The 26,844-nt window shown below is 50.1% G+C and overlaps 2 protein-coding genes across 7 annotated transcripts; both read left to right on the top strand.

Moving 5' to 3' along the window:
• Positions 1-8,420: 8,420 nt before the first annotated feature.
• tcf20 (transcription factor 20) lies at positions 8,421-22,004 on the top strand. 4 transcript variants are annotated; one of them, XM_029836141.1, is made up of 7 exons: positions 8,421-8,977; positions 10,403-10,526; positions 10,711-18,871; positions 19,008-19,101; positions 19,193-19,242; positions 19,730-19,828; positions 20,705-22,004. In XM_029836141.1, the coding sequence occupies exons 3-6, from the start codon at positions 11,828-11,830 to the stop codon at positions 19,787-19,789; spliced, it is 7,248 nt and encodes a 2,415-aa protein (XP_029692001.1). In that variant the 5' UTR covers positions 8,421-8,977; positions 10,403-10,526; positions 10,711-11,827; the 3' UTR covers positions 19,790-19,828; positions 20,705-22,004. The 4 variants fall into 4 exon arrangements, with proteins under 4 accessions (XP_029692001.1, XP_011601839.2, XP_011601836.2 ...); XM_011603537.2 differs by lacking the exon at positions 10,403-10,526 and having other exon boundaries at positions 8,421-8,735; XM_011603534.2 differs by lacking the exon at positions 10,403-10,526.
• A 134-nt stretch (positions 22,005-22,138) lies between these two features.
• LOC101077550 (germ cell-specific gene 1-like protein) lies at positions 22,139-26,814 on the top strand. Of its 3 annotated transcripts, none has more exons than XM_029836144.1 (6): positions 22,139-23,161; positions 23,273-23,549; positions 24,943-24,990; positions 25,069-25,233; positions 25,505-25,616; positions 25,768-26,814. In XM_029836144.1, exons 1-6 carry the CDS (start codon positions 23,159-23,161, stop codon positions 26,198-26,200), a joined length of 1,038 nt encoding a protein of 345 aa, XP_029692004.1. In that variant the 5' UTR covers positions 22,139-23,158; the 3' UTR covers positions 26,201-26,814. The 3 variants fall into 3 exon arrangements, with proteins under 3 accessions (XP_029692004.1, XP_003964327.2, XP_029692003.1); XM_003964278.2 differs by having other exon boundaries at positions 23,250-23,549; XM_029836143.1 differs by having other exon boundaries at positions 23,234-23,549.
• Positions 26,815-26,844: the final 30 nt, after the last annotated feature.

Here is a 26,844-nt window from a genome sequence, read left to right as displayed (position 1 = left end):
GCTGTGTGTCTGCTGGGACCTCAGATGTCAATTAAACTTTCATGTGTGTCTGCTAGTCCATCATAAATGCCCCCCTTTTTCTCCATATCCATAATCCTTTCCCCGGCCCTGAGCGGGAAGCCCGTCCCTCTTCTGTTTTCCTTCTCGAATGCATTTGTGTCTGGAGGTTCGATGGAAATGTGACAAATGCATCCCTGCGCACACAAACTCTGCCAAATCCTTTATTTTCCGCGCAACCTGCTGCATTTTTCCCCTCTCCCTCATTTGCAACAGCACGCCCAAACCGAAAACGCACTTATTTTCCACTGCAGTAAAGCTGCTGTTATCAGGCGTTTCCCACCTCTGGCTGCCAGAGTGCGCCGGTCAGGCTGCAAACGTGGCCCCTCGCTATTATTTTCTTTCCCTTACGTGCAAACGATCACAACAGATTGGACTCGGACGTTTCAAAACACTGTGTCACTTTTACTTTTGCTCACAGCTCATAACGCTAAAATGGCGGGGTTGGTGGGCTGATGCCTCCTGCAGGTGGGGGGTGTAAAGGACACCTCAGGTCACATGTGCTTTTTGTTTTTTCCGTCACGAATATCAACACGAGGGACCAAATAACGGCACGACACGGTCAGCCACAAGAAGCCATGCACCGATCATACTGACCTTTTTTTTGTGTGTTTTGAGGTTATATTGGGATTTTCACATCAATGTTTTCGAACAATAACTTGTCTCCAATGCCGAGGAAATATACTGTGATCTATGATTTGTTGTAAAAGCCAGTTTAATATAGCCGCTTATGGGGGTTTCTTTGCAATTGCTTGTAGAATTAAGGCATTCATATCAAACTTTTCTATAGAATTGTGAAAAGTTGCTTTGCTCTTGCTATTTTCTGCCTCTGGCTTTCATATTTAACAGTGCTTTGCTTGACCCGAGTCACATATCAAAGACATAAGGGGTTGCAACTAATGTGTTTCACAGAGTGCAGGATCAGAGAACTACGAGGCCTGATTAGATTAACTATGTGACGAAATGGGGGAAATAGAACATGTAACATATCTAATTGTACACATGATGGTATACATAATATCCTCGGCCATTCTTTTCTCTTTTTGTGCCCCTCCCCCTTCTTTGAGATAACCTGCAGATTTTTACACCACACAGAAAAAGAAACCTAAAGCAAAACTTGTACAGGTTGTGTAAATATTGAGTATCACAGAAGGTGTGTGGGGGAGGAGGGGGGGACGTTTACCTTTCTTTTTTTGTATGGAAACGATCAAAGTAATCTCAGTAACAGTTAATCACATCATGAGAAAACTGCAAAAAAAAGGTATTATAATAATAACAACCCGCTAAGGTACTTCTAATAAGGATACTACTGATATCTATAAGTGCTCAAATAAGACTATTCTTTCTCTTTGTACATGATGAACAAAATGAAGTGTTGAGTATTAATAATAAAAACCTGTAAGTTTCACATCTCTGGTGCTGTTTTCTTTTTCTTCTGTCCTGCTGCGTCAATATCAATATCTCACCAGTCGCCTTCCAGTTGACATTGCAGAGGGCATTCAGCGGTGCCGCTCTCTCGCCAGTGGTGTAATATTGTCCCTTAAGCTAATGCATCTAGGTTTCTGAATTATAAGCAGGGCATCCTGTCCCCGAGAAAAAAAAGAGAAAAAATCAAAGCTAATATCGTGTGCTTAGCTAGGCCATTAATGTCCTCTGATGGAAAAGCTTTTTTTCCCCTCACTTAATACATCTCATTTCTCCCTAAGCTAAATGCAACTTCCAGCCAAGTTTCTGAATCATCAATATTGAAGTGTGGGGAGGCGGGGGGGTGGTTGCTTATGTCCAAAAGTACGTTCCCTGAGCCGGACTGTGCTGTGTAATGTGCCGATTTTACATCTTATCCAAAAAGGATAAAAAGTAAAATAGCCCTGATACACTCCGGGTGTCTTAGTTCTAAATACTAAAACTCAGTTACTTTGCCAAGAAGCCTGTTGAGACTTTCAGAACCCTACTCTCTAGTCTACCACTTCCCACCTCTCAGATGGTCCGAGACGGAGAACTCTGCTCGTGGAAACCAGCACCGCAAACACATTTCAGCGCTGTGTTATTTTGGCTCGTGACACATCTTTTATCTTCTCGCTCAACACGTCCGTGGCATTTGGATATTCGGTAGCTGCGGGGCTTTGGAGTGGAAAAATGAGATTAGTGCACACGAGGATAATGTGAAAGAAGTGCAGTTCTGCCGGCTAAGTTATGCTACAGCGCTATCAATATTTATTCAATTTCCAGGTCACCAGGTTAGAAACTTGGTTCAAAAGCGGCGTTACGTGATAGGGGTGGGAAAATAAAGGCGGTCCATTCGTCCTGATGGACCTAATGTGAGCGATCATTGCAACAGCGTAGCCTTGTTAGCGATTGTTCCTGAACAGTGCGGTAGTTGTCATTCTGACAACCTCTGGGCCACCAACCTGTTTACACGGATCACGCTATGTGGGAAGCTCGGCAACTTAAGAAAAGGCTTCTGTTCAAGGTGTAATCTGGTAGTTTATACTGTGGGTTGCATTGTTAGCATTTGAAGACCACGGTTGCATATTAAATGGTTTTCACTTGTTTTTCTGTTTCCGTTGCGTTTATTTCAGAAGCGCAAGTGTGTACAACTCGTTTATCAATGGTGATGTCATCTGTAAAGAAGCAGTGTGTGAGGAAAAACAAAGGACAGTTTGCTAGCATTCTGTGAGGGGAACCTAACACTGATTATTCCTGATCAGAATCAGGCTGGGGGTGCTCCAGTGTATCCCAGTACCCAATGGGTAAGTAACACGCCCTGGACAGGCCCATCGCAGGACACACACGCAACAAGAGACACCTGTGGAAGACTCATGCAGGCAGAACAGGCAAACTCCACACAGAAAGGCCACAAACACAGAACCCAAACCCTGGTCTATTAGCTAAACAGAGTTTTAACTAACATAACTGCAAGTTAAGCTAAAACTGAGTCCATACCTGCACACAAACCCGCATGTCCTCCAGTTCTGCGGCTCCAACTCTCCTATCTCCTCATCCATCATCACTAGAGGAGCACCCAAGCCCCCCATCAGTCCTGGCTCACATTAATTTTTCAGCCACACCAGCAAAGCAAGACTTATTCAATTATTGATGGTGGGGGCAAGGTGAGATGGGTAAGGGATGAGAGATTAGTGAGATGAAGGTGCCAATGTAGGGAGACGTGGAGGTTGTCAAGGGGTGGATATAGGGGGGCTTTAGAGTTGCTCTTTAGAGTTGCTACATGCTAAATGATGCTGTTGCATAACACCATGCTACACCTTTTTCCTCATCTGTTTGACCAGTTTTGCCTTCTTGACTCCTCTTTCTCCATCTCTCCTACTCCCTATATCTCTCTTTCACTCACCAATGCCCCCTTCTGTTGAGCATCATGTTGACTTATTACAGCGGCGGGAGAGGCGGTGGGGGCGCCGCAGTAATAAACGGCCGCCGGGCCTGTGAGTTATGGATGAGAGTTTGCCGGATAATGGAGAAATGAGAGAGAGAGCCGGACGGAGGAGGGGGAGGAGGTGGAGTGGTAAAAAGGACAGATGACAACAGTTGCTTTCATAAGTCCATAAAGCAAACTTCCATTTCAGAGAGACAACTCGCTCCATCCTTGAAACTCGTGACCTCAGAGGCTGGAATTTGTTTCCAGAACGTCTGCCCACTCTGTTCAGCCTGTTTTTCTTCCGTCATTTTCGACTCTGTATGAAGGGCCTACACTTTAACAATTAACAGTTACCTAGCAACTGGATACATTATTTGTGAAAGCGCGGTGTTGGTCCTGAGGCAGCGATGGAATGTACGGGGGGCCGAGATGAAAGTCATATGATCGAGCTTTTGAATGGCATCTGACAGAGGTAGGAACATCAAATGAAACCGTCTTAGGTGTTCAATGTAACCAAATTCCTTTATTTGATGAGCTATTGCATGTTAAAAACACACGCTCACGCCTACGCCACAGGCTGCAGCTTCACTTCACTTTGCCCGAACGCTCCGATCTGTGAGTGTGTTACACAGTAAAATATTCATGAAGCAGAATTTAAATGACACAAATATGTTCATGCTTCCCCTTTGACTCCAACAGGTTTCAGTGATGTTACAATATTGGACTGAAGAACACCGACTGATTTCCTCTAGCTAAACCTGAACCATCAGTTCATCCGTGATTGGTTGGAATAATTATTTAATTAGCGTTTCAGCTTCGATTTTCTAAATCTTTACGCGCAGTCGTTGGGTTTGTTATGTTGCATCACGGAGATTCAAAGCGGTGGCGAAGCGAAACAATGACTTCCTGTCCGAAACTTCAGCACAAACTGTGACTGTTGTCCGGCACAGAGTGATTCAGCGCTAACAAGCACATGTGTGCAGACAGAACGACAGGTGCACCGACATGAGGACCCATCATCGAGTGGAAGGTGAGACTGAGCACAGAGAAGAGAGGGAGAGCGAGGGAGCGTGAAGATAAAAAAGACGGACAGATGGAGTGATAGGACATCAGCAAAGTGAGAGATGGCAGCGATGGTGACAAGGAGGCGCTGAAGAGAAAGGGTTAAAGAAGAGATGGGAGAGAGATGGTTGCCCCGGCAACAGCGATCGGCGTTTTTTTCCCTCTCTCTCTCTCTCCCCCCCCCCTCTCTCTCTATCAATCTCTCTCTGATACACACACGCGCGCATGAACACTCAGACATAAATACACATGTTCTTTTCCTCCTCTAATCTCCTGCTTCAGCACCGCAGAGTTCAAGTTGGTGTAGTGCAGCAGCACACTGGCCATTAATTCAGCTCACAACACAACACAACACAATACATCACAACACAACACAATACATCACAACACAACACAATACAACACAATACATCACATCACAACACAACACAATACAACACAATACATCACAACACAATACATCACAACACAACACAATACAACACACACATAGATAGATAGATAGATAGATAGATAGATAGATAGATAGATAGATAGATAGATAGATAGATAGATAGATAGATAGATAGATAGATAGATAGATAGATAGATAAACCCTTTCACATGTCACATGGCAGGCCCGGGGGGGGGTGCAGTGTCTAAGGTCAGTGTCGCATCACTGTGTGTGTGTGTGTGTGTGTGTGTGTGTGTGTGTGTGTGTGTGTGTGTGTGTGTGTGTGTGTGTGTGTGTGTGTGTGTGAAGGCTTGTTGTGTCGCACCGGTGAGTGACAAGCATGTGTGTGGGTGTGTTTTTCTTTGAGCTCTGTATGCACGGCAGAATTCCGTGTGCGCTCCATATGTGTCATCTCCAGGAGTCCAGCGTGTGTGATGCAGTGGAAGAATGTGCTGAGTGTGCGTGCACACACACACACACACACACACACACACACGGACCAGAGTCCAGTGTGTGTGACATCGAATCATAGATCAGTGTGAAGGGGAAGTGAAGATGATAATGGTGATAATGACAGTGATGATTTTGATGATGATGATGATGATGATGATGATGATGATGATGAAAACTCGGTCACATTTACAGGAGAACAGAAGAAGAGGCCCTTCAGGTGTGGACATGTGGCTAACATAAATCATGGCAGCAGATCCTCCTGTCAACCTTTGCTGATTCACTTGTTCTCCATCACCTCTTCACATAATCAACCAGTAACACCTCCCTCCCCTCTGATTCCAGCAAGAGGATACTAAAGACCCCACTCACCCCCCCCCCCCCAATTTGCCTCTTCACACCCACCCACCTACCCTTCCTTTCGGTATCCGTAGTGATTGGAGGCAGGTTGCTCAGGTTGCTAGGAGACGAGCCGATCGTGGCAGACCGACTCAGCGTGAGCGCGTCAGTGAGGGAACGTTAGGAAGGGGCGCCCCCTGCTGGCCATCGGGGGAGTTGGCGGCGTGGAAGTGACCGTCTCACGGTCCCTTTATCAGCACGTCAATTAACAATTAAAGTTTTGACGCTCCACATGACACCAGTCCTCGTGCTAAGGGTCAGACGCGTAGAGCATCTCACTACCTGACAGGAATCAAACTTCTTGATCGTAATTTGGCGAACCCTCACAGCGAGGATCATCAAAGGTGGCGCCCATTTTCCAACCACAATAGTTTCAACGTCCGCGTGAGCGTAATTGTGATAACGCAGGGGAAGATGAAAGACTGTGAAATAGAAGTACTTCAAAGCCACAGATGAGACGAAGTCGGCTCTATTTTGTGCCGCAGTAGGCCCGAGCAGAGCGACACCGCTGCGCGTCCGTGGTCTGACTCTGACTCCGTGTGGTCGCCAAGGAAACTGCATCCCGCCGCTGCTGTGGACGCGACTGCTGCTGGGAGAGTCGGACACATGTGGATGCACATGTGGATGCAGATGAGGCTCGAATAGAGCACAATGTGTGATTAAAATGGCTGCGTTTCAGTGTAGCCAACGCACTTAAAGTCTGGACTCTTGTCCCCCAACACACACACACCCACACACCTACACACACATCACATCACAACCCCCTTATCCTAACTGCCCCCCCGGCTAAGCCCCTAACCTGAACCCCATCCTAAACCCTCAGCCAGTCCTTTGGAGACGCGAGGACCATGCAAAATACCCACACTTCCCCAAAACGTCCTTGTTTTGCGTATTTTGCAAGGCCTACTCAATGTGAAGCATGTACAAGAACACACACGCAAGCGCGCACACGTAGTCTCCATAGAGACACACAATACTGCATCCTTGGCTCGTATGGAACAGTTAAAGGGGGTTTTAATGCGTGTATGTTGTGCTGTGCCTCATCTCTGTGCTTCAGGCTGCAGCACCGTGAATACTCGCCTCCCCCCGGACAACAGGGAGGACGGTACAAGCAGACTTCTGCTTCTCCTTTTCTATCACTCATTCGGGAGGTTTCCTAATTTGCAAAGGCCCATTCGGAGACATTTCTCATGCAACTGACGTGAAATCATATTTTAATAAACTCACTGGAGACTATTAAAAAAAAAGACCTGCCTTGTTGCACGGCGGCGGGTCCATTTGAGGCACCAGGCTGTTTCGTGCGCGTGTGTGAAGTGGATTTGAGAGCCTGGTCTCCGTCACGACTGCTCCCGGGTCTGTAACTATGGCGGCGCGGCAGGTTTGAACTCGGCAAAGATGAATGTAGACACATTGAGCAACGCAACTGGGAGAAAAAAGGGGCTGCTTGTGTATGTGAGGGAGACGTGGAAGGCGATACGCGCTCGGATCGTGCGCGCCCGTGCGCTCCGAGCCTCCTCTTCACCAGATCTGACCTTGTGGGTGATGGAGGGAAGAGCCGGCGCGCACCGCAGCAGGTGCTCCCGGTGATTGGATGGGCCCGGCTGGCTGGCGCGGGGTATCAGCGGCCTTTATCTCGCCCCGCTACTCACCCCTTTACCTCAGAGGCGACGCGGCGGGCGTGCGCGCGCGGAAAGTGAGACCCGCGCCCGCAAACCAAAAGCGCACCCGCGCGAAATCGCACGCGTTCAAAGGCAAAATGCAGATACTGAGAATTATCCACAGTTAAAGGTGATGTGATGCAGTTGCTATGGCAACCGCGGTAGAAATAGACGTGTTTCTGCAAGGGAATGAGACCTATTGAAATGTTAAGAGGAAAAAAAAAAAGCCCAGGGAGGGTTTTTATTGCGTCGTGATTGTCGGGTCAATTCAGGGAGCGTCCTGACCCGTTTGGGTGCGTGTTGACACTTGTTTTGTGGAGCGTTTGCGTGCACGTAGGTGCTTGTGCGGCACTCACACGCGGGTGTGGAGGGGGCATACGGGGTTTAATATGAAACAGATGAGATTTGCGTCCCACCCTCATGTCCCGAGCAGGGTGTCAGGCATTAGCCAGAGCCTATGCTCTTCTTGGGGAAAACAACAACAATGCTGCACAATGAGTCTGCAGTTCAGCATCAGGCGGCCACAATGAACCTAACGAGCCTCATCAGCGGCGCTGCAATCCCCCCCCACCTCCATTCCATTCAACTCTGCCTCCTCTCCACGTTGCCTTTGTGCCCCGGTGCCTTCATTAGGCTGCCCCGATTCCTCTTCACTACTTGAGGTGAAGTAAGAACAAAGGAGCCCTGATGAGCCGCCCAGTGCGTGCAGGAAAAATGCACGTGGAACCGTAATCTTAGATATATATTTTTGTGTGTTAGAGAAGTGGATGAAGAAGAAGAAGAAGAAGAAGAAGAAGAAAAAAATCAGTGAAATGGCAAAAGCTTGAGAGAGGGAGGGGAGGTGGAGGGATGCGATGGAGACAGATGAAGGAGGGAGGGGGGTGCAGGAATATGAGTGTGCATGCATTTTCAAGGCGGTCTTTCTCTTGCAAGAACACACACACACACGCACACACACGCACACACACACACACACACACACACACACACACACACACAGTAGTCTAACAGGAAAGCGAATGGGTTCGGCCGCTGATGAAGGAATGCAAATGCAATTTTAGCGGCGGAAACTAAGCTCGGAGCATTTGGCAGAGCCTCCCGAGGTGGCAGCGTGTGTTTCATTTTAGTTGGGGATAGGTGGAATCACCTCAGCGGTGTGTGAAAGAGAGAGAGGAGGGAGAAAGAGAGAGAGAGAGAGAGAGAGAGAAGGAAGGAGCGGGGAGGGGGCGGGGGTGTATGGACCCTCACTGGTTACGGGACCCACAGGCACCCCGATTGTGCGCCGCTCACATCATTTTTGGAGGTGAGGACAAAAGGAAACGAAAGGGGGGGAGATCTGAAGAGAAGGCCCGGGATCTGGGTGTCGTGACGGGCTCCCCCCTCCCTGACTTTCGCCGCCGCAGGTCGGGGCTGTCTGGACTCAAAAAGGGTGAAGGAAAAGCGGCGGAGCTGTCGACTCCAGACTGGGGTTTCCTGCCACAGCAGCGGGATTGTCACAAAACAGCCTTTCAGTCTTCGAGGGGCCTTGCATTGCTCCGCGTCCAGGTATGCGTTTAGACCGCGTTAGCTCGCCTGTCTGACTGCTCCGTCTCTTCCTGGCTGGTTCAGGCTAATGCCAGGCTGCGTGATGGTCGTTTGCTGATGCAGTACCCACGCCAAGTCTCTTGCGTTATATTGCTAGCTAACTGATCTAGTCCCAGCCCCGCTGAACATCTGTACCTAATCACCTCTTTGTAGCTAAACGCTGCTGGGCTGCCCAGTGCCGTTAGCCCGCTACTACTGCCTCACCTCCTTAAACGCTGGTAATAATATAACAAACGCAATTTAGTTAGCTTGCGGAGATGCTAACTAGCGGTTCGCGGCTAAGATATCCCCCCAGCAGAGGCAATTAGCTGGCATATTTGATGTAATAATGCAACAAGGGAGCTAGCGCTAAACATACAGAGCTAAGGGAGTAGCTGCACAGAGCTAATTTTAATGCGTATTGCCTGCTAATGGCTATTGTCGCTCCCGATTTTTATAAATGCGAGTGTTTTGGGTTGATGACCCACCTGGGGCGACGGAGCATTAAATAGAGGAGAGCTGGTGCTCCACACTGGGACAATACCGACGCTTTTTTTTCAATTAGGCAGCGGCGTAATTGATTGACTTGCCGGCCGAATCTGCATCGAGTCATTTTTCTGAACGCTGCACTCCTCTGTTATTGCGAGCGGTCGCGCACAGTGAACTGCTGTGATTAATGAGTGATCGAGATCCTGAGCAGAGGAGATCAATAGTGTGCTTCGAAGTTCCCAAATTGACAGCAGATCTCCCACTAGTCGTGCATCTGTTTGTTTGTTGACTTGTGAGGATGAGCAACCTCATCCTGATTTTGGATCTCCCTTTTAAATGATCTCCCTGTGCACATAGTAAATGACCTCTCACTAATTGACATCCCCACTGTAAATAAGGTTCTCATCATTGACCTGTCGGAATTAAAGTCGCCTCAAGTGCGTTTGGGGTCATTAACCTTTTGAAAGTATGGTGGAGGGAAACAATGGCGGCTTTAGTCACACTTGACACGTGTAAACAATGACCTATCAGAAGGTCAGCCATTAACATTTCAACTTTGTCAACTGTAACGGTGCCATTGTGGACCCGCTGGAGATGGGTGGGGGGCGCCTCAACTCCACGAGGTCGTTTGTTTACATGTTTGTGACCTTGCCCGTGTTACTTTGTTGCCTTAATTGCACGCCGCCGCTAACCCACTTTTCTCTCCGCCATTCTGGTTTGTTATCAGTCAGGGGAGGCTGCTTAGACACGCTCCGACCACAGCGAGGGCTGCGCTCCCGGCGCATATTAAACGAGCGCCGTTCCCGTTAAGCCAAAAAGCCTTTTAAGCAGCGATGTCAGATCTGAATGAATAGCGGATGCTGTATGTAAGTAACGCTAATAACATTGTTGGTTTGGTGGATCTCTTTGTGCGATTAGTGCGGTGGACTGTGAAATACGAAACCACTTCTGAGGAATGCTGATGTCATCTGAAATATTAGAGTCTACATGGGTTTGTGTCTTGCAAAGACAACAACCTCAGCAGTGTAACACATCTGCTAAGGTAAACAAAGGCCTTTATTCCATCTGTAGATGGGGAATATTTTTTTGAATGATGAAAAGGCTGGTGTGTGTGTGTGTGGGAGGGGGAACATTGAGCATCATCTCCACAGTGTTGCAACAGTTCTCTCTAATTACTGAGTTTGTCATCGTTCTGGCGCATTTTGATCCATCTTTTGTCATTCCAGGTTTGCGGAGACAGGCTGCATGGAATTGGTGAGAAGGAAACAAGAGTGTGAAGTGACTGGATTCTTACTGGAATAAATGGATTACTTTCCTCTGGAACATTATTGCCATGGAACCAGGTAAAACCCAGATGGAAAATAACAAAGCTAGCGCGGCTACGTGCTGAAGACCCGGGAGGAAACCAAAGCGAATGCAAATTCCAGCAGCAAAAAGTTGCTAAATAGGGACCAAAGACATCTACATTCTGATGTCACGCATGCAGTGGAAAAACAAATAAGACCTACGTTTGAAAGGGAATGACCAAGAAAACCAAGACTTTCCAACAGTGTAACACCCAAGAGCTGCTGACTTTATCAATGGAGTGTTTGCCTCTGAGAGTGTCGAGTGAAGGTCTGAATTCAGACCTCCTGACCCGAGTCGCCGCTCTCCTCGTCTCACGCAGATGCGAGTTCAATTCCAGAAAGCATCTTCCTGCCGGGGGACTGAAGGAAGCCTTTGACGGGGTAAATTTTCAGCGCTTTTGTTGAGGTTGTTTGCGCAGGATGTTATCAGACGCGAGCCTGCTTTAATTTTCTTCTAGCTCCGCTTGCTTGAGCTGTGCTAATCACAGCAGCACACATGTAAGAGACGTTTGAGGCAGAGCCTCTCGCAGTGTGATGTGCCAGTCGTCCGCGCTAGCGTCGCCCGCCCAGTGCCAAACTGCTTCGTGGAAATGAGTGCGGGACTCTAGCATCGCTGGAACGACATCTTTCTTTTTCGTTTCCATTTTGAAAATTCCGTTTCTCAAGATTTGTTTGAGGAAGGAAAAAAAAAAAAGAAGTCAATCGCAGGATTGTCTGGTTGCAGAGGTTCTTTTTTCACCATCGGGCCTTTTCATATCAGGAGAAAAAAAACAAAAAAACAACCTCATCTGTGAAATCTGCCTGCCTACTTTCTGCTGCCGCGGCCTCAGAAGAGCGATATGTGGACACTCGTCAGCTTCCATCCGGATGGATTTTGAAAACATTTCTGTGTTGTACTGCCACAACCTTAATGGTTACTGTGATAATCCCCTCAGATTTTGATCGGAAGCATTCCTTCTTATAGACTTAAAACAAAACAAAAAAAACGGGAGAAACGATGCAGAATTTTCCAAATAGCCCAGCTCCCCCCTCTCTCCCCCCGGGGTTCAGCGGGAGGAGTGGGGGAGGAGGACCTGCGTATCCCCCTCAGCCAGCAGAGCCTCAGATCTCCCCAAGGATGACCGACGATTACATGGGGATGCAACAGCAGAGCCTGCACAGAGGCCACCACAGCCCCGCTCAAGCCAGCCACATGCTCGCCTACAGCGCCAGAACCCGAGTGTCCGCCGAGCCGCCGCAGGGCGCCATTCACAGCAGCAGCTCCAACAACCCTTACAGGAAGGACGTGATGGATTATTATTTTTCAATGGGAGCCAAGGACAGACACAGAAGGGGGGGTCTGGGTTACGGGGTAGGGTTCGGGTACCCTAATATTGATGGACATATACCTCACCAATACCGGCACACAGGCTCTGGCTCCGCGCCATCGTCCGGCCTGATGTCGCCGTATCCTTTAGACTACGCCTCCGGCTCAAGTTCAGGTGGAGGTGGCGGCGTCGGAGCGTTCTCCCCTTCTCAGCAGTACAACATGAGTCAGAACCCTGCAATGCAGTCAGTGCCAGGCTCTCAAATGCATCACCGCCAACATGGACCAGCGTTCCATCCCGGGCAGCAGCACCGGGGCTACCCGCAGTCGGGGCACAGAATGACTCCTCAGTACCCACATTACTCCCCGCAGGGCGGAACCTCCGCAGGCTCATCAGGAATGTACAGCCCCCCTCCGCAGAGATATCTGGACGGGACTGCCGCCCCCGGGTTTGATCCCAAAGTCAACAGTTCCCCCAGTGTCAACTCCAGTTCAAACCCCATGTCCAGTTCAGTTGCTGCTAACAATGCGGGGCCGATGGAACACGTTCAGCAGGGTTACCACGCTCCAAACTACCCCGGATTCTCCCCACAGACACTTTCGCTCCACAAGCAAGCCGCGCTACAGCACCGCAGCTCCCAGCACAGCTTAGGCCTCGGTTATGACCCCTCTGTCAAGATGCAGCACCAGGGACCATCTTCAGGCGCTCTCTATGCCAAACATCATCAAGCCTCCACTTTGCCACCTGCAGCGTCTCAAGAAGTGGCGAAATCTCCCCTGCACCCCAACGCCCAGCAGAACCAAATGAACCAAAACTTTAGCCCCATATCCAACCCCTCTCCGGCCGCCTCCGCCGTACATTCCCCCAGCTGCAGCTCCTCTCCTTCCCCTCTGATGGGGGCCACAGACCCGCACGGAAACCCCACCGGCCACGGCCCCCCTCATCCACACTCGGCGAACCCCCGTAGCAACAACGGACAAGGTAGATTACTGCAGAGCATGCCTCAGCTAAGTCCCACACCCAACTCCAATGGCAGCATCAGCAGTTGTGGCAGCGGCAGCAGTCATAAAGCTCCCAGCATGAGTGCACTCGGAGGGGCTCATCACCCTCCAACAGGCCGCTCCAAAATGGGGTTAGTCACAGGGATTGGATCCAGAGAGGACGCCTCCTCTGTTTATTCATCGTCCCCACTTGACAAAATGCAGGATGCAGGCCTGAATAGTCTCAATGCCTTGAGCTCACAAGTAGCCAATTTACCAAACACGGTCCAGCACATGCTCCTCACCGACACGGTGTTCTCGCAGAAGAAGGCGAAAGAGTTTGCGCAGATGCAGCAGGCGGCTCACGGCCTGCTCGCCTCGCAACCGCGGAGCCGAAACGCCAGCGCGGCCTCGAGTACCAGTACGGTCAAAGAAGGCAGCGGAGCCGGCGTCGCGGACGCCGGTGCCGAAGAGGACGCCGCGGCGGTGACACCGGCTGGAGTGCCAGGGGCCAAGGTGGAGCGGGAAGAGCACTTTCCAGAGGGGGAGCGTGGGAGAGTGAGGCAGATGAGCGGCGCGAGCAGTGGCTCCGAGCCAGCCGGCCATCGCCCGCCCTCTCAGACTCAGAGCGGACAGTCATCAAATGTCAAAACAATCCCCTTTGATTCACCATCAAAAGAAACGGCTCTGTCTGAAGCTAATTCAAATGACGCTCACGTCCCCCCGTTGTCATCTCCGCCGTTCGGATGTCAGGCGTCGGAGGCCGGCCAGGTTGCTCGCTCCACGCCTCCGGTTTCCTCGTCCCCCTCCTCCACCACCTCCAGTATTGCTCCCACCCAGCCAAACTGCGACCCCGAACCCGGGTTGGCGCACAACGAGCACCGAGCCGGCCGCAGGAAGTTGACAGAAATCAAAAGCGAAGGCATCAAGAAAGAAAGCGATGAAGTTGGAAACCTGGCGCAGCGCGACCGAGAGGCCAATACACAAAACGGTCAGGACAGGAAGAACAGGCCGCTCGCTGCGTCCAGACTACAACGTAACGAGAGAGAGGAAAAGCACCCGTTTGAGGAGCACAGCGGTGTCGGCGTGATAGTTTCAGCCCGATCTGAGGGGGGTCACGGTGAAAAAAGCAAGCATCCCCAAGACTGTATAGAAGAGAAGCAGCCACACTCCTACCTGAGAGAGCCCAGCACTCACAATGGAGAGGAGGGCGTGGATCTGACTCTGTATTCTTCTCATCATCAGAAATCCAACTTCAGTCGGAATTCTCAGAATCCTCCTCAGTCTGGATCAAATAAATTCGGCCACCCAGAATCAACGTACGGCTCGGATTTGCCAGTTAAGAACAGGGGAAGGGGCGGCTCTGCGGACGTCATGGAATCGAATTCCAGATACGCTGGGTACCAGCAGCCTCCGTCTGCGTACGGCCCTGCGCATCACAAAGATGCTAGCTCTGTAGCAGAGGACTTGGTGAAGAGAGGCCACAGGGCAGGAAGCAAGGCGCAGGAGGAGAATTCACAAAGTCATCATTTTCCCAGCCTGTTGCAAGAGGTCCTTCAAGGTTGCAATTTAGACAGGCGCTACGGCAGACCCGAGCAGCCGTACTCTGCCCACCCCCACGCGCAGCAGCAGTTCCAGGCCAGAAATGCTTACGACATCACTGACGGTATGAGGGTGCAAAGTGGGGTAAGTGAAGCTTTGGCTACCCAGGTGGGTCCCGGGAAGCCCCCGCATCCCAACCAGAGGCATGGCACCGAGCCCAGTTTCAACACGGATCCTCAGTCAATGAAAACAGAGCTGCCTAATAGTAAGATAGTACCAAATGCAGAAAAATCAGACGTGAGTGGGGGCCAGAGTCATTTATCGCAATCTTCAGAGTGTGACCCGCCTCACCCAAAGCATGTATCCGCATATTCTGTGCCCCAAAGAAAGGCTTTATTTAATGTTTCAGGCCAGTCCTCTGCTGTTCAGGAGCTTCTTTTGCAAGAATCGGAGCCGGTAACAGGCGGCGCCGGACAGCCAGAGTCTCAGAAGGCATCAGGCTCCACATTAGCCCCATCCGAGCGTCGCTCGGTCATCTGCGATGTGTCTCCGAACAGACACGGCACACCAGAGAGAGATAGAGAAAGTGATAGAGAGCGGGAGAAAAGTCACAGCGCAGCCTCCGTCATTCAACAGCCATTTTCATCCCCGGCAGCAGCCAGTGATCTGAGTAAAAAAGCCACGGCGGTGAAACATGCGGTGAAGGTGGAAATGGCCCCAAAAGAGTCGGCGGTTGATGCCGCGACCGTCCACGCTGACCACCGTGACGGGGCCAACGAGGCTGACGCCGAGTTTCACTCCAAATCTGTTCCCTCGTCCGTGGTGCTGAATGCTGACCCCTACAGGAGAGGCGGTGTAGATTTCACACCCGTGCCTTCTCACCCCATCACCTCTCATTCTCTATCTTCACCGTCAAGGACGCCGTCGTTTCTTCACGGGGTCGAAATATCGGCCGGAGGCGGCAGAAGTTTCCCCGGGTATCGCTATCCAGACACGAGGGAGGGCGCCATGATGCCTCGCGGCAGCCCCCATTTCCCCTCTCATCCCGCGTACCACAATTTACCCGCCCAGGCTCAACCTGGGTGCAAACTTCAAACGTATCCACATGCCCGCGGGACCATTCATCACCCCCCTGACATGAGTGACTGGGTCAAAGCGATGAACAGGCCACCGAAAGAGTTGATGATGCAGCCTGGGTCCTCCCCGGGGAAACACAAGGGCGGCCAATCGGAGCAGAGGCAGAGGCTGGCTGACCTGCCCGTGGAGCAACTCGCAGGCAAAAGCTCACTCCATCATCAGAGCTCTTTCTACGATTTAAAAATGTGGGAATCGACCCACGTTGGACGAGAAGGCGCCATGTTGATAGAGGGAAACCCCTACTACCGAACGCCGGCCCCGCCTCCTCCTCCTCCTCCTGTAGCGCCGCTTGGCCCCTTTCCTCCGAAATTGACTCAAAACGCCGCTGAAGCCAAGTTCTCGCGAGGAGCTGCAGAGGACGTTAAACTCTCGTGCCCGCCCGCTCCGCTCAGCTCCGCAAAGACTTCTGCTGACGCAAACTCCACCTCTCCACAGGTGCAGCGTCAGACTAAACCCGGCTCTGCGGACACAAACCCGCTGATGCTGCGAAGGAGAGTTCGCTCTTTTATATCTCCTATTCCGGCCAAACGGCTACTTCAGGACGGGTCGCAGCAGAGGGCCGCCTCCAATTCCCATCACCCTGTCGGGGCTCAGTCCGACCACGGCCCTCACAACGAAGACGACTCGTCCAGTTCGGATGTGCCGTGTCCCAGACTTTCGTCCCCTTTGCTGAGAGAAAATAATTATTCCCAACCGTTGTCTCCGCTGAGCGCTCACACAAAAGCGTTGCCGCCCAGAAAGGGTCGGGGTTTGAAACTGGAGGCGATCGTGCAGAAAATCACCCCCAATATCAAAAGGCCACCGGGCCAGGCAGACGACGAGTCAAATCATTACCCGGGATTCTCTCACTCGGAATCCTTTAATGAGTCGCAGGAGCAGGACTTGGCCCCCTTCCCCAGGGTCGCAGGAGGGGACGATGGTTACATTGAAGAGAGTTCCTTATTAAACGACATGCTCCCCTTCAGGGTGGGTGATGAGACCGGGCCTCTGCCTCCATCCGCCTACCCGTGTGACCCCCATCAGCCGTCCCAAACCTTAAAACAAGACTTTGACTTTGGATTAGGTGCGGCTGTGGCGTCAGCATCTGGCGAAAAGGAAGACTTTGCTCTGCTCGGCCCTCTACCCCCTCCCCCTCCCCTTCCCCGCCCCGTCCAGGGATCGCCACCGCCATCCTCCTCCGCCCTGTCCGACATTGAGCATTTCACTAACACGTATCAGCAGCTGGAGACAAGAAGAGGAGAGCATTCCGCTGCTAATCTCCTCCGGCAGAAACTTCAAGAATCTGGCATCGGGTTCGATGATTATCCCGGCGGCGAGTACTATGGCACCACCCCGCCCCACCACGGCCAGCCTCAAGGACACATATTAAACAGACAACATCAGATGCCCTCTGTTAGGTCCAGCCTCTCCCCACAGGATTCGAAGCCTCCAGAGAGCCTCGTGCCTAAAGGCTATTTTCCATCTGGCAAGAAGAAGGGGAGGCCGGTTGGGAGTGTGAATAAACAAAAGCGGGCCCAGAACCCCCCCCAGCCACAGATGCAGGGACAAGCTCCAGCCCAGGCAGAGGGCACAAATATCAGCGCTCCGCCAATTCCGCTGACCCCAACAGCGGCTCCTGTCACGACCCTGCAGACAGTACAGACCGCTAGCAGCACGCCAGACCTGACACTGCCCCCTCCGACGGAGAACAAGCTCCCTCCTCAGCTGGCCCCGCCCATATTGACCCAAGTGGTGAAAGTGGACGCTGAGAGTGAGGACACGCAGCCAGAGATAGACGTCAAACCGGCACGAAGGAGGCGCAAAGGTATTAAAGATGAGGACGAGCCGTTAGACGCTAAAGGTCAACAAGGGCGGAGGAGGAAGAAAGCGGCGGCGTCCAAAGACGACGCGGAAGCAGCCAGGGCAAACAGAGCCTTCGCGGATCCGAACAGGAAGGGCCCGTTCATTCCTCACATACATGTGGAGAACAAAGTACCTGAGATCGGGGCAGTGTGCACCATTGTAAACGCTGAGGAGGACAAGACGAGAGGAGAACGGGCCACGGTCGCAGGGAAAGCGAGCGGGAGCGGAATCGATTCCCTCCTGACCTCAGCGCTTTCTTCCCAGTTGTCTCGGAGAGACAGGGAGTCTGAGAAAAGAGAGGCCGACGAGGTGGAGTCTCCGCTCCAGTCGGGAAAAGCGCTTCCCTCATCTGGCCACGTTGTTGTGGGCCCCGTGATTACGGAGACGAACCACTCGGGCCGGCTGCTCTGCTGCCTTTGTCAGAAATGGGCCAATTACAAGAACCTCGGGGATCTCTACGGGCCTTTCTATCCCGCCGAGTATGCTGCCAAGCTTCCCAAGAACCAGCCCCAAGTCAGACAGTGTCAAGCAACCGCAGGCACAAACAAAACAGGACCAAATACAGACATCATTTCAAATACTTTGAACAGCAGCCAAGAGGCACAAACGCAAGATGCTTATTTTACCCAGAGTGACTACGCTATCGGCACGGATTCAACATCCCTCACAGCCGCAGTCAGACCTGTCTCCACAGCTACCAGAGAGGAAACAATGACACACTTGGCTGGCAGGTTCAGTAATGCCGCCTCCTCGTTGTCCCCCTCCTCCTCCTACGCCATCAGCAAACCGACGTCTCTGACCTGGGACATGAATCTCCAAATCCACCCTATCCCTGAACTGAAGCGAGAGGCGGAGCCCGACATCGACCAGCAGTGGACGCGTAAACAGCCGCAGCTGCAGCTGCAGCTGCAGCCGACGCCCGACGAGGCTCAGCAGAGGCCCCAGCACAGGAAGCTGACCTCGCATCCACGTTTCAAAAGGAGGCACAAGTCCAGTGAAGACTGCCCCAGGATGGTTCCCTCCAACAGCAAGGCCTCCCTGCCCTTCCAGCCTCCCCCACCTGCCCTGGACTCCCTGGGGCCCCTGGCACAGCTCGCCCAGCTGCCCAAGATGCCCATGGACCCAGAGGAGCTGTGGGTCCACGAAGGCTGCATCGTGTGGACCAGCGGGGTTTATCTGGTCAGTGGGAGGCTGTACGGCCTGCAGGAGGCGCTGGACGGAGCCCGAGAAACGGTGAGTGGACTCTGGACGTGGTAATATTTCTGTGGCGCTGAAGAACCTCGTGTGGATTCGACCGCGGACTCGACGGGTTCTAATCTTTCTGCTCCGAGCTCAGCTTGACGCATCAACCTGTGGTTTGTGTCCTCAGTGCTGTTCGTACTGTGAGATGGTGGGCTCCACTCTGGGCTGCTACAGCAAAGGCTGCACCCTTCGCTACCACTACCTTTGTGCCATCGAAGCAGGTAACTATGACCCGAAAGTGCTTATTAATAATCAGCTACCTGACGCGCCGCTGTGGCAACATTTGACTTCCCTTCGCTGCCTTTCTTCCAGACTGCTCGCTTAATGAAGATAATTTCTCACTGCGCTGTCCAAAGCACAAGGTAAAAACAAAACCAACCTTATTTTATCACGTTTACGCTCGAGTTTGCTGTTTTACTCGTTTTAAATGTTGATTGAAGGAGTTTCTGTCACTTGTAAGGTTTTATTTTGAGTGTAACTTGTTGACGGATGCGTAAGCGTCGACAGAAACGCCACCTCGCGCTGGAGGCCCTCGCACCGCCCGTCGCCATCGACGGGCGCTGCCCGGCCTCATCGCAGGTGGCATCAGCACCTGGGATGATTGCACGCAGCCTGCCGCAGGAATGCGACAGACAGCCTGAAATGCGTGTCTGAGCATGACTGAGTCAGGGGAGGAGGACTCTTTACACCTGGCCTAGCATCCTACACTGTCTCCTAACTTGAAAACGTGATAATTGAACGTTAAATCGATTTTACTGGAGTTTGCAAAAGTTTTGTCTCCCTTCTGCTGAGAGACTGGAGGCATATTTTCTCTTTTCTTTCTTAACGCCTTCCATCTGTGTCTCTCAGGTTACCCAGAGTATTCGGCCATCTAAATTGGTTTACATGGAGCAGTCAGAGAGAGGCTGAGGGGAACAGAGCGAGCAGCAGCAGAGGAGTCTGGGAGCTGTAAGTTGTGTCTTGCTTTATTTTCATTTATTCCCAGTTACTATAGGAAAATCACCTCGATCCCCTTAGATTTCACCCCTGGCTGTCATTCCTAGCCCCTCTTTCCATCCTCTACTAGGTCTAAATGAATAGCTCTGTATTCCTCATAGACACAGTTTGTCTAAAAGTACATATATTTCCTCTTCAGCCAACTGTTGCGTTACTTCCGGAGACATTGGATTTAATATAGCAGCCTCTACATTTTCTTAATTAAATGAAGACTAGATTTACATTTCAAAGCAACAAAGTGACATCATTTGTTCCATTAAGGAACTCCAGGTGGCTTCCTATTTGGACTCCAGCACTGCTTTTGAGTTCATTTCAGACATATGGTTCTGGTTTCCACCGGCAGATTGTTAGCGGTGCTTTGCCAGACACCCACTCAGATTTAGTACCAGGAACCTAAGCACCACCTTAACAAAGTTCCGACCACGCCAGGGAGCGAAGATATATCATCCTGAGCCTCACGTAATTCTAGTTTCAGGGTATGAAATAGTTAGCGATTCTAGCAGACATGCTAACAGTGGCATACACTGAATGTCACATTGTGCTTTTGTGACCACAAAAGTAAAGTTTCCCACACTCTCCTGGGAAGGAGAGATATTCCTTATTTCTGTGGCCTCTTTGTTTACAGCAAAATGCTTCATTCGTGAATTTTTTCTTTCTGGGAGAAATATTCTCCCTCTCCAGGTTTGTCCAGAGAGAACAATGCTGCTGCCTGTGCTGCGAGGCCAGACCTTATATCGCTGTACATATGCATAGCTTAAACGTAAAAGCATAACTTGCATTTCTTAGGCCTTGGTGACAGTTCTCACTTTCTTTTGCATTTCTTCTCAGGTCAATTTGGACAATTGAACGGTGAAGAATGCTGATTGTTTGTGAAGCAGTCCCCCCGCCTCCCCCCAATGTGAAGTGACAGGACTACAATGGACTACAATTAAAGGGAATGTACAATTTCTCCCCAGGAAGCAGCATTATTTACACTTTGGACAAAAGAAAATTGAATCCTTTTTCTTTTTTTTCTCTCTCCAAGAGAATTATTGCTCTACGTGAAAGCAGAACCGCGGAGATGCAGAGGAGAAGGAAAAAGCAGAATTTTTAAGCAGGGACTAATCTTTTCTGTAAAGAGCGTCAGAAAAACGCTTCCTCTCGGCTCACATTGATTTCTCGAACCCCTTCAGAAGTCTTGTTTATCACCCATTATTTTTTGCTTTGTATTATTTTTCGCTACAAAAAGTCAAGTTTGGGTGTCAAACCCCGAAAATGAAACCTTTTGAGAGAATTTTGTATCCTCTCGCCAGTATCATATCTTATATTAGGATGGTCAATTATTGTAGCCCTCATTATTATTTTGTACACTCATCATTTATTCACTCATTTAAAAAATGACATGGATGTATCCCGTTATATTCATACTTTTTTTTTTTTTTTTATTCCTGGAGAGGGAGAAGCCGGAGTCTTGTCTGGAATGTCAGGGTCAAATTTGCCACAAAGACATTATTGCCTTGGGAGAACGGACATCTGTTGCCTTTTATGTCACGTGCGCAAATGAGAAGCGAGTGCGTGCGAGGAGCGGAGAGAACAGTCGATACGATTCCATTTTTGGTCCTTTTGAAAAGTGTTCTTATTTTTCATCGCCGGGGTTTTTACTGTACAGATAGTATTCATGAAAAACTCAGACTGACGATCTTATTTTTCAAGTACAAATGTTCGTTACGCGCACAGAGGAGGACGGGGGGCGCACACGTGTTCCCACAGACAGGAAGAGTGTCCTCTTGTTGCCGTGGGACTGTGTACTGGGTGCTGAAGAAGCGTCCGATCCTCACGGAGCGACGGAACGTTTTGTGTTTTTTTGTAACCTTGGAGACGCGTCACGCGGAGGCTGGACGGGCCCCGCCGAGCACGGCGACACCACAGCGGCTCCATCGGGAGGTGCGAAATCCATTCAAAAGCATTGCCATAAAATTTCCCATGGTGTTGTCTTTATCATTTTTATTGTTATTCTTGTAAAAAAAAAAAGAAGGAAAAAAAAAAAGGTCCAGCAGAGGAAAAAAAACGGTTACAATATTGAAAACATGCTGTATTAGAAACCTGTCAATATGTATATGAATTATGAATACACTTCAAATGCTTCAAATATGCTTCCCCCTCCTTTCTCACAGTGCTTGGCCCCGGTTTTCATTCCTAAACACATTGACATTGGAAGCGATCGCACGTGTCCCGTAGCCCAGTTTTCACTGAAACATCATGTGGAAAAAATGTGATTCACCGTCAGCATTCCGCGGAGAGTTTCTTTATCAGAGTTATGTTTGAAAAAATGAGCGTGAGCTGGGGTGAATGTGACGGCACCAGTGAAAACTTTGAAGCCTGACGATGGGAAGTCTGGTGTTGGAACAATGGCAGACTAGTTGATGTAATAAGGGTTAAATATTCATTATTTTTCTGAATGAACATGAGCTCCAGAGCAGCACCTTGAGTCTTGTCGACCAGACTGAAATAGAAACTTCTCCATCACATAAATCTGCACCTGTATCCGGCCTCATTGGACGTTTCTGTGGTCTCCCCAGTTTTCTTTAACAACTCCTGCTTATTAAACAACTACTGATTATGAAAGAGCCAAAAACTGGTTCAAACTGGAGTGGGAACCCTCAGAAATGATCATATTTTTCAAACTCGTCAACCTTTCACCACTCTGGAAAACTTCCCTACCAAAAAAAAACAGCGCTATTTTTTTAATCGGTTGGAAATGAACCTATAAAGTGTTAAAAGATTCAGATATTTAGGAACAAAACCTTATTTTTCCATTTATCTAAGGCGACCCCTGCAAAAACATGAAAAAATGCCACACATGAGTGTTTAACGGAACATCTTTTGTCGATTAAACGGTGATCCGGCAACAGAAAGCCAGAAAAACTCTAACCTGTGTGGCAGATATTAGCAGCTGTGAACATCTAGACAGGAAAACAGGGAAGAGGTGAGATCAAAATGAGTCTAGGAATCAAAATGGAAGCAGATGCCACAGATTTGTCTGTTTTGGCTTTATAAGGATGGATTAAAGAAGAGGGTGTGTGAGGAGGGAGAGACGACCGCCCTCTTCAGTCACTCGCTGCCTGTTGAAGGACAAACAGGACCGGATGACTGTTTCCCACCTGAGCTGGATGGAATAAGCGGTTGAATGAGGAAGAAGGTGGTCCTGCTCTTCGTCCTCGCTTTGTTTGAACGGAGTTGGCCCGTCGCCGCCGCTGACCTACTAATCAAAGGCTCGCTTTCCCCGTCTCCCGGAGACCCTCCATGGTAACGGCTTGATCGCTCATTTCTGATATTTTGCTTGTTTGTTTTTTCTGAGTATTCTCCCTTAAATCTCAGCCCATGTTTTGTCCGGACGCCATGGCGCTCCTGCAACAGATGCGTTCCCCTCGCAATTCCTTCATCCAGACGCTTGCCTCCCTGTTCCTTGGCGGGGTGGCCCTCATGTCCTCCTACTGGTGTGTAGGTAAGCAGAAGGTGCCAAAGCCTCTCTGCACCCCCACCAAACACTCCAACTGCATCCCAGTGCCCGGAGTGTCCAACTCCTCCAACATCCAGTTCTTCTGGGAGACGGGTGACGACCGTTTCGTCTTCCCCACCTTTCACACTGGGCTCTTCATCAGCTGCGAGGAGGACATCTACGCAGACGAGTGGGGTGAGATGGGCGTTTTGTATTCAAGGAGAAAATAGTCTCAGCATTTTATGTGATGGGGATTATCTGCAGTTATAATTAATAACAGCAGCGCCTCTAAACGGTTTATCAGTGTTAGCAGACCCCGACGTTGCAGGATTGACAGACTCGTTTTGGGGGATTTTCTGACTCCGTGTCAGGTCTAATGGGCTGATCCCGGCTGCGCGGATGCCAGTGGCATTCCCAAGGTTAGATCAGGGTCGACGTTCCAGCTGGAGATGAAAGTGGGTCCAGCTCCAGAGATAATGAAACGAGTTACAAATCCAGAGAGACGCAAGGTGCGTTAGTAGTGTGTGAGAGGGAGGATGTGCATGTCTGGGCGTGTGCTCAGGTCATAGAGGATTACGGTGTGTGTGTGTTTGTGTGTGTGTGTGTTTTGCTCACGGAGCTTTAGATTTCAACAGCATGACTCAATTATGGATTAAAAGCCCACTGGGATTGACGGCCATCAGCTGTTTTGCCTCCCTGGTTTGGATTGTGAGGATGGAGACGAGCTCATAATCATGGCTGGTCCAAATAGACGGCTCGGTTCAGAACGTTGCAGAGTCCTGGAGTAAAGGGGAATAGTTAAATGCAGGATGTTTACCTGCATCCACACGAGGTTCCATTATGTCAACACCCTGAGGTGTGTGTGTGTGTGTGTGCGTGTGGGTGTGGTATTTCAAACATACTTACTGGTAACTGAAGTATTTTTAAGAGATTATGTTATTATTATATATGTTATTATTTTCCATCTTTTTGTACAAAAGCCAGTAAAGAATGTGCACATAAACAAGAGCTCGACTGCCTGCCCAGGGGGAAATACACACACAGGCAGTAGGAATCCAAAACTTTGTGGATTTGAGTCCGAAGTTCTTATAATTTTCTTTTTCCATCTGTTTTATTAAATCCCCACGTGGTGATCTCAGAGGCCACAGAGATGCCCAGAGTTCTGCAGCTGCCACCTAAAACACAAGGTCAAAAGAGCCACAAAGAAGCTTAACAGGCTGCAAAAACAGGTCATTTCTATTTTGAAAGCATATGCCGGTGATAGCAGTGGATAGAAAACAACACTCACGGTTGGAAGAAGTTGAAAGAATCCCCAGACGAAATGAACAAAAGCAGCTTTCATTCACATTTTACCTTCAAATGGAATAGTGAGATAAAAACAAGCCGCCCAGGTCTCATTTATCTTAAAGATTCTGTTTTTCCACAGCAGCTCCCTCCGTCCAGATGTATCCCTAACAAATCCCCTAATCTCCCCATCAGATTATCTCAGGCCGCCTAAACACTTGAGTAAATTTCACCTCACATGCGACGCAAAGTTGTTGTCAATGAGCCTCATGCTGCTTTTTTTCACTTTCCTTGCGACCTGTAGAGGAGAAATGTCGAGGGTTTTACACTCTGACCCCGGGCTCTGAAAAGGGTAAGTGGCTCTCATAAGCTCTCAGTGAGATAAATGACAGAAGGTGAGGTCACCCTGTTCCGCGTCCTGTCTCTGCAGCGATGATGTGGCTCTACCTGTCTCTGGAGCTCGTCTACATCGGCCTGCTGCTCATCAGCTGCACGCTGCTGTCGGTGCAACTGTGCATCCGGGCCTGGTTCCCCTCCACGCAGCGCTGGGGGCAGCTGCTCAACGCCTTCGCCGCAGTGTTCACGGTCCTGGGAGGTGCGGCTCTTGACGTCATTGTTAGCAGTATTGTTGCTAATAAGGCTATATATATATTAAAGTGGGAGTACACCACACACTATTTATACATATGTATAGACAATTGAAAGTGATTGTTCCTCAGTGTTGCTATGATACACAGTGATCCCATGAGTGTGTGTCAACAGTTTACACACTGGTGACTGTAAACACACTCGAATGCGCACACAAGTGTGTTTTACAGCGGTGATGCGTTTCCTGCCGTGCACTGAAGGTTTTGCTGTGGGTGCAGGTCTGCTCGGGATGGTGGGTCACATGATGTTCATGCAGGTGTTTCAGACCACTGCCATACTGGGACCAGAAGACTTCAAGCCTCACAGTTATGGCTACTCCTGGGCCTTCTAGTGAGTCCGCAGTCACCCCCCCCATCCTGATTCTGTGCACCCTCACCTCCTCCCTTAGACAGACATATTGTCTATCCATTAGCCACATATCTGGTTTCTGCACCTTCCGGCTGACACAGTGCTCGGTTCCCCCTCCCCTCTGTCTCACCAGCGTTGCCTGGCTCGCCTTCACTGTCTGCATGTCAGCCGGCGTCTCCACCCTCAACAACTACACCAAGAGAGTCTTGATGGTGGGGCCGAGGCGCAACTCCGACCTCAACCCCTGCAGCTTCAACTTTGTAGGGCTGCTGCCACCAGTTCCGTACTACACCCCTGCGCACGCAACGATCTGTCCCCCCTCCCCCCCCCGCATCTCCCACCTGTCTCCCTACTTCCAACCGCCGACCTCCACTGAGAGGCCGACACACTCCCAGTCACTCTCGCACTCCTTCTTTCCTCCTCCCTGCCACCCAGCAGCTGCAGCCCACTTTCAAGGGGTGGCCCCCACCTCTCCGCCTCAGTCACCCCCCGCATCTCTCCGAGCGACACTACCTGGAGAGCAGGAGCTACACTATGATCCAGAAGAGGACTACAGCCCACTCTGAGCTGCTTTTCTCCGACATCTCTTCCATCAGCACCAAGAGGGATTTATTCTTGCCAATCCGAACCACAGATGCAGCGCGTGGACGCGCGGACGTAGGTCGCGGGTGTGCGCACCCCCTCAAACACGGCGTGTTGCAGTGATGCTGACAACATCGCCTGTGATTGGTTCATCTGATTGCTGTTTGTCCCCACATACCAGTATTTCTGTTTCACTTCCTGACACTGTGGAATAAACCTAAACTGCTGAATTCAGACAACTTCTCTTGGTATTAAAATAAAAGCAGACTATGTTGAGGAACCTGGCAGGAGCCTGTGTGTGTTCACGGCCTTTATGTGTAGGATGGAGAGTGTTTCTTGTCTGCCAGGGGTGCGTTCACTGTTCAAATTACAGAGACGCCATCAGAACATTGGTTTTATCTTATCCTCTTTGGTTGCAGCTGTAAAAACCGACATGTTTCCCTTCATAACAATGCTGGAAATGTTTTGCTTTAACTAAATGTTCCATGTTCTTATTGCGGCACCTGTCAATATAGTTGATGCTGAAATGTGAGTTTCTGGTAGAATCTTTACAGTATATGGCAGGATTGTGAACTTGTGAATAAAGATAAACAAACTGAGGCTGTTGTGGATCCAGAAAGTCTTCAGT

This window comes from Takifugu rubripes, chromosome 5 (genome assembly GCF_901000725.2).
Source record: "Takifugu rubripes chromosome 5, fTakRub1.2, whole genome shotgun sequence".
NCBI classification, from domain to species: domain Eukaryota; kingdom Metazoa; phylum Chordata; class Actinopteri; order Tetraodontiformes; family Tetraodontidae; genus Takifugu; species Takifugu rubripes.
The sequence above is the reverse complement of the archived record's forward strand: the minus strand, read 5'-3'. Positions and strand labels throughout refer to the sequence as shown.

Bases quoted from the DNA above. Each gene is read 5' to 3' on its own strand.
- tcf20 (XM_011603537.2), top strand. From the start codon at position 11,828: ATGCAGAATTTTCCAAATAGCCCAGCTCCCCCCTCTCTCCCCCCGGGG. The intron at 18,872-19,007 runs GTGAGTGGACTC...TTGTGTCCTCAG, and splicing joins TGGACGGAGCCCGAGAAACG to TGCTGTTCGTACTGTGAGAT. The intron at 19,243-19,729 runs GTAAAAACAAAA...TGTGTCTCTCAG, and splicing joins TGCGCTGTCCAAAGCACAAG to GTTACCCAGAGTATTCGGCC.
- LOC101077550 (XM_029836143.1), top strand. The intron at 24,991-25,068 runs GTAAGTGGCTCT...CTGTCTCTGCAG, and splicing joins GACCCCGGGCTCTGAAAAGG to CGATGATGTGGCTCTACCTG. The intron at 25,234-25,504 runs GTGCGGCTCTTG...CTGTGGGTGCAG, and splicing joins AGTGTTCACGGTCCTGGGAG to GTCTGCTCGGGATGGTGGGT.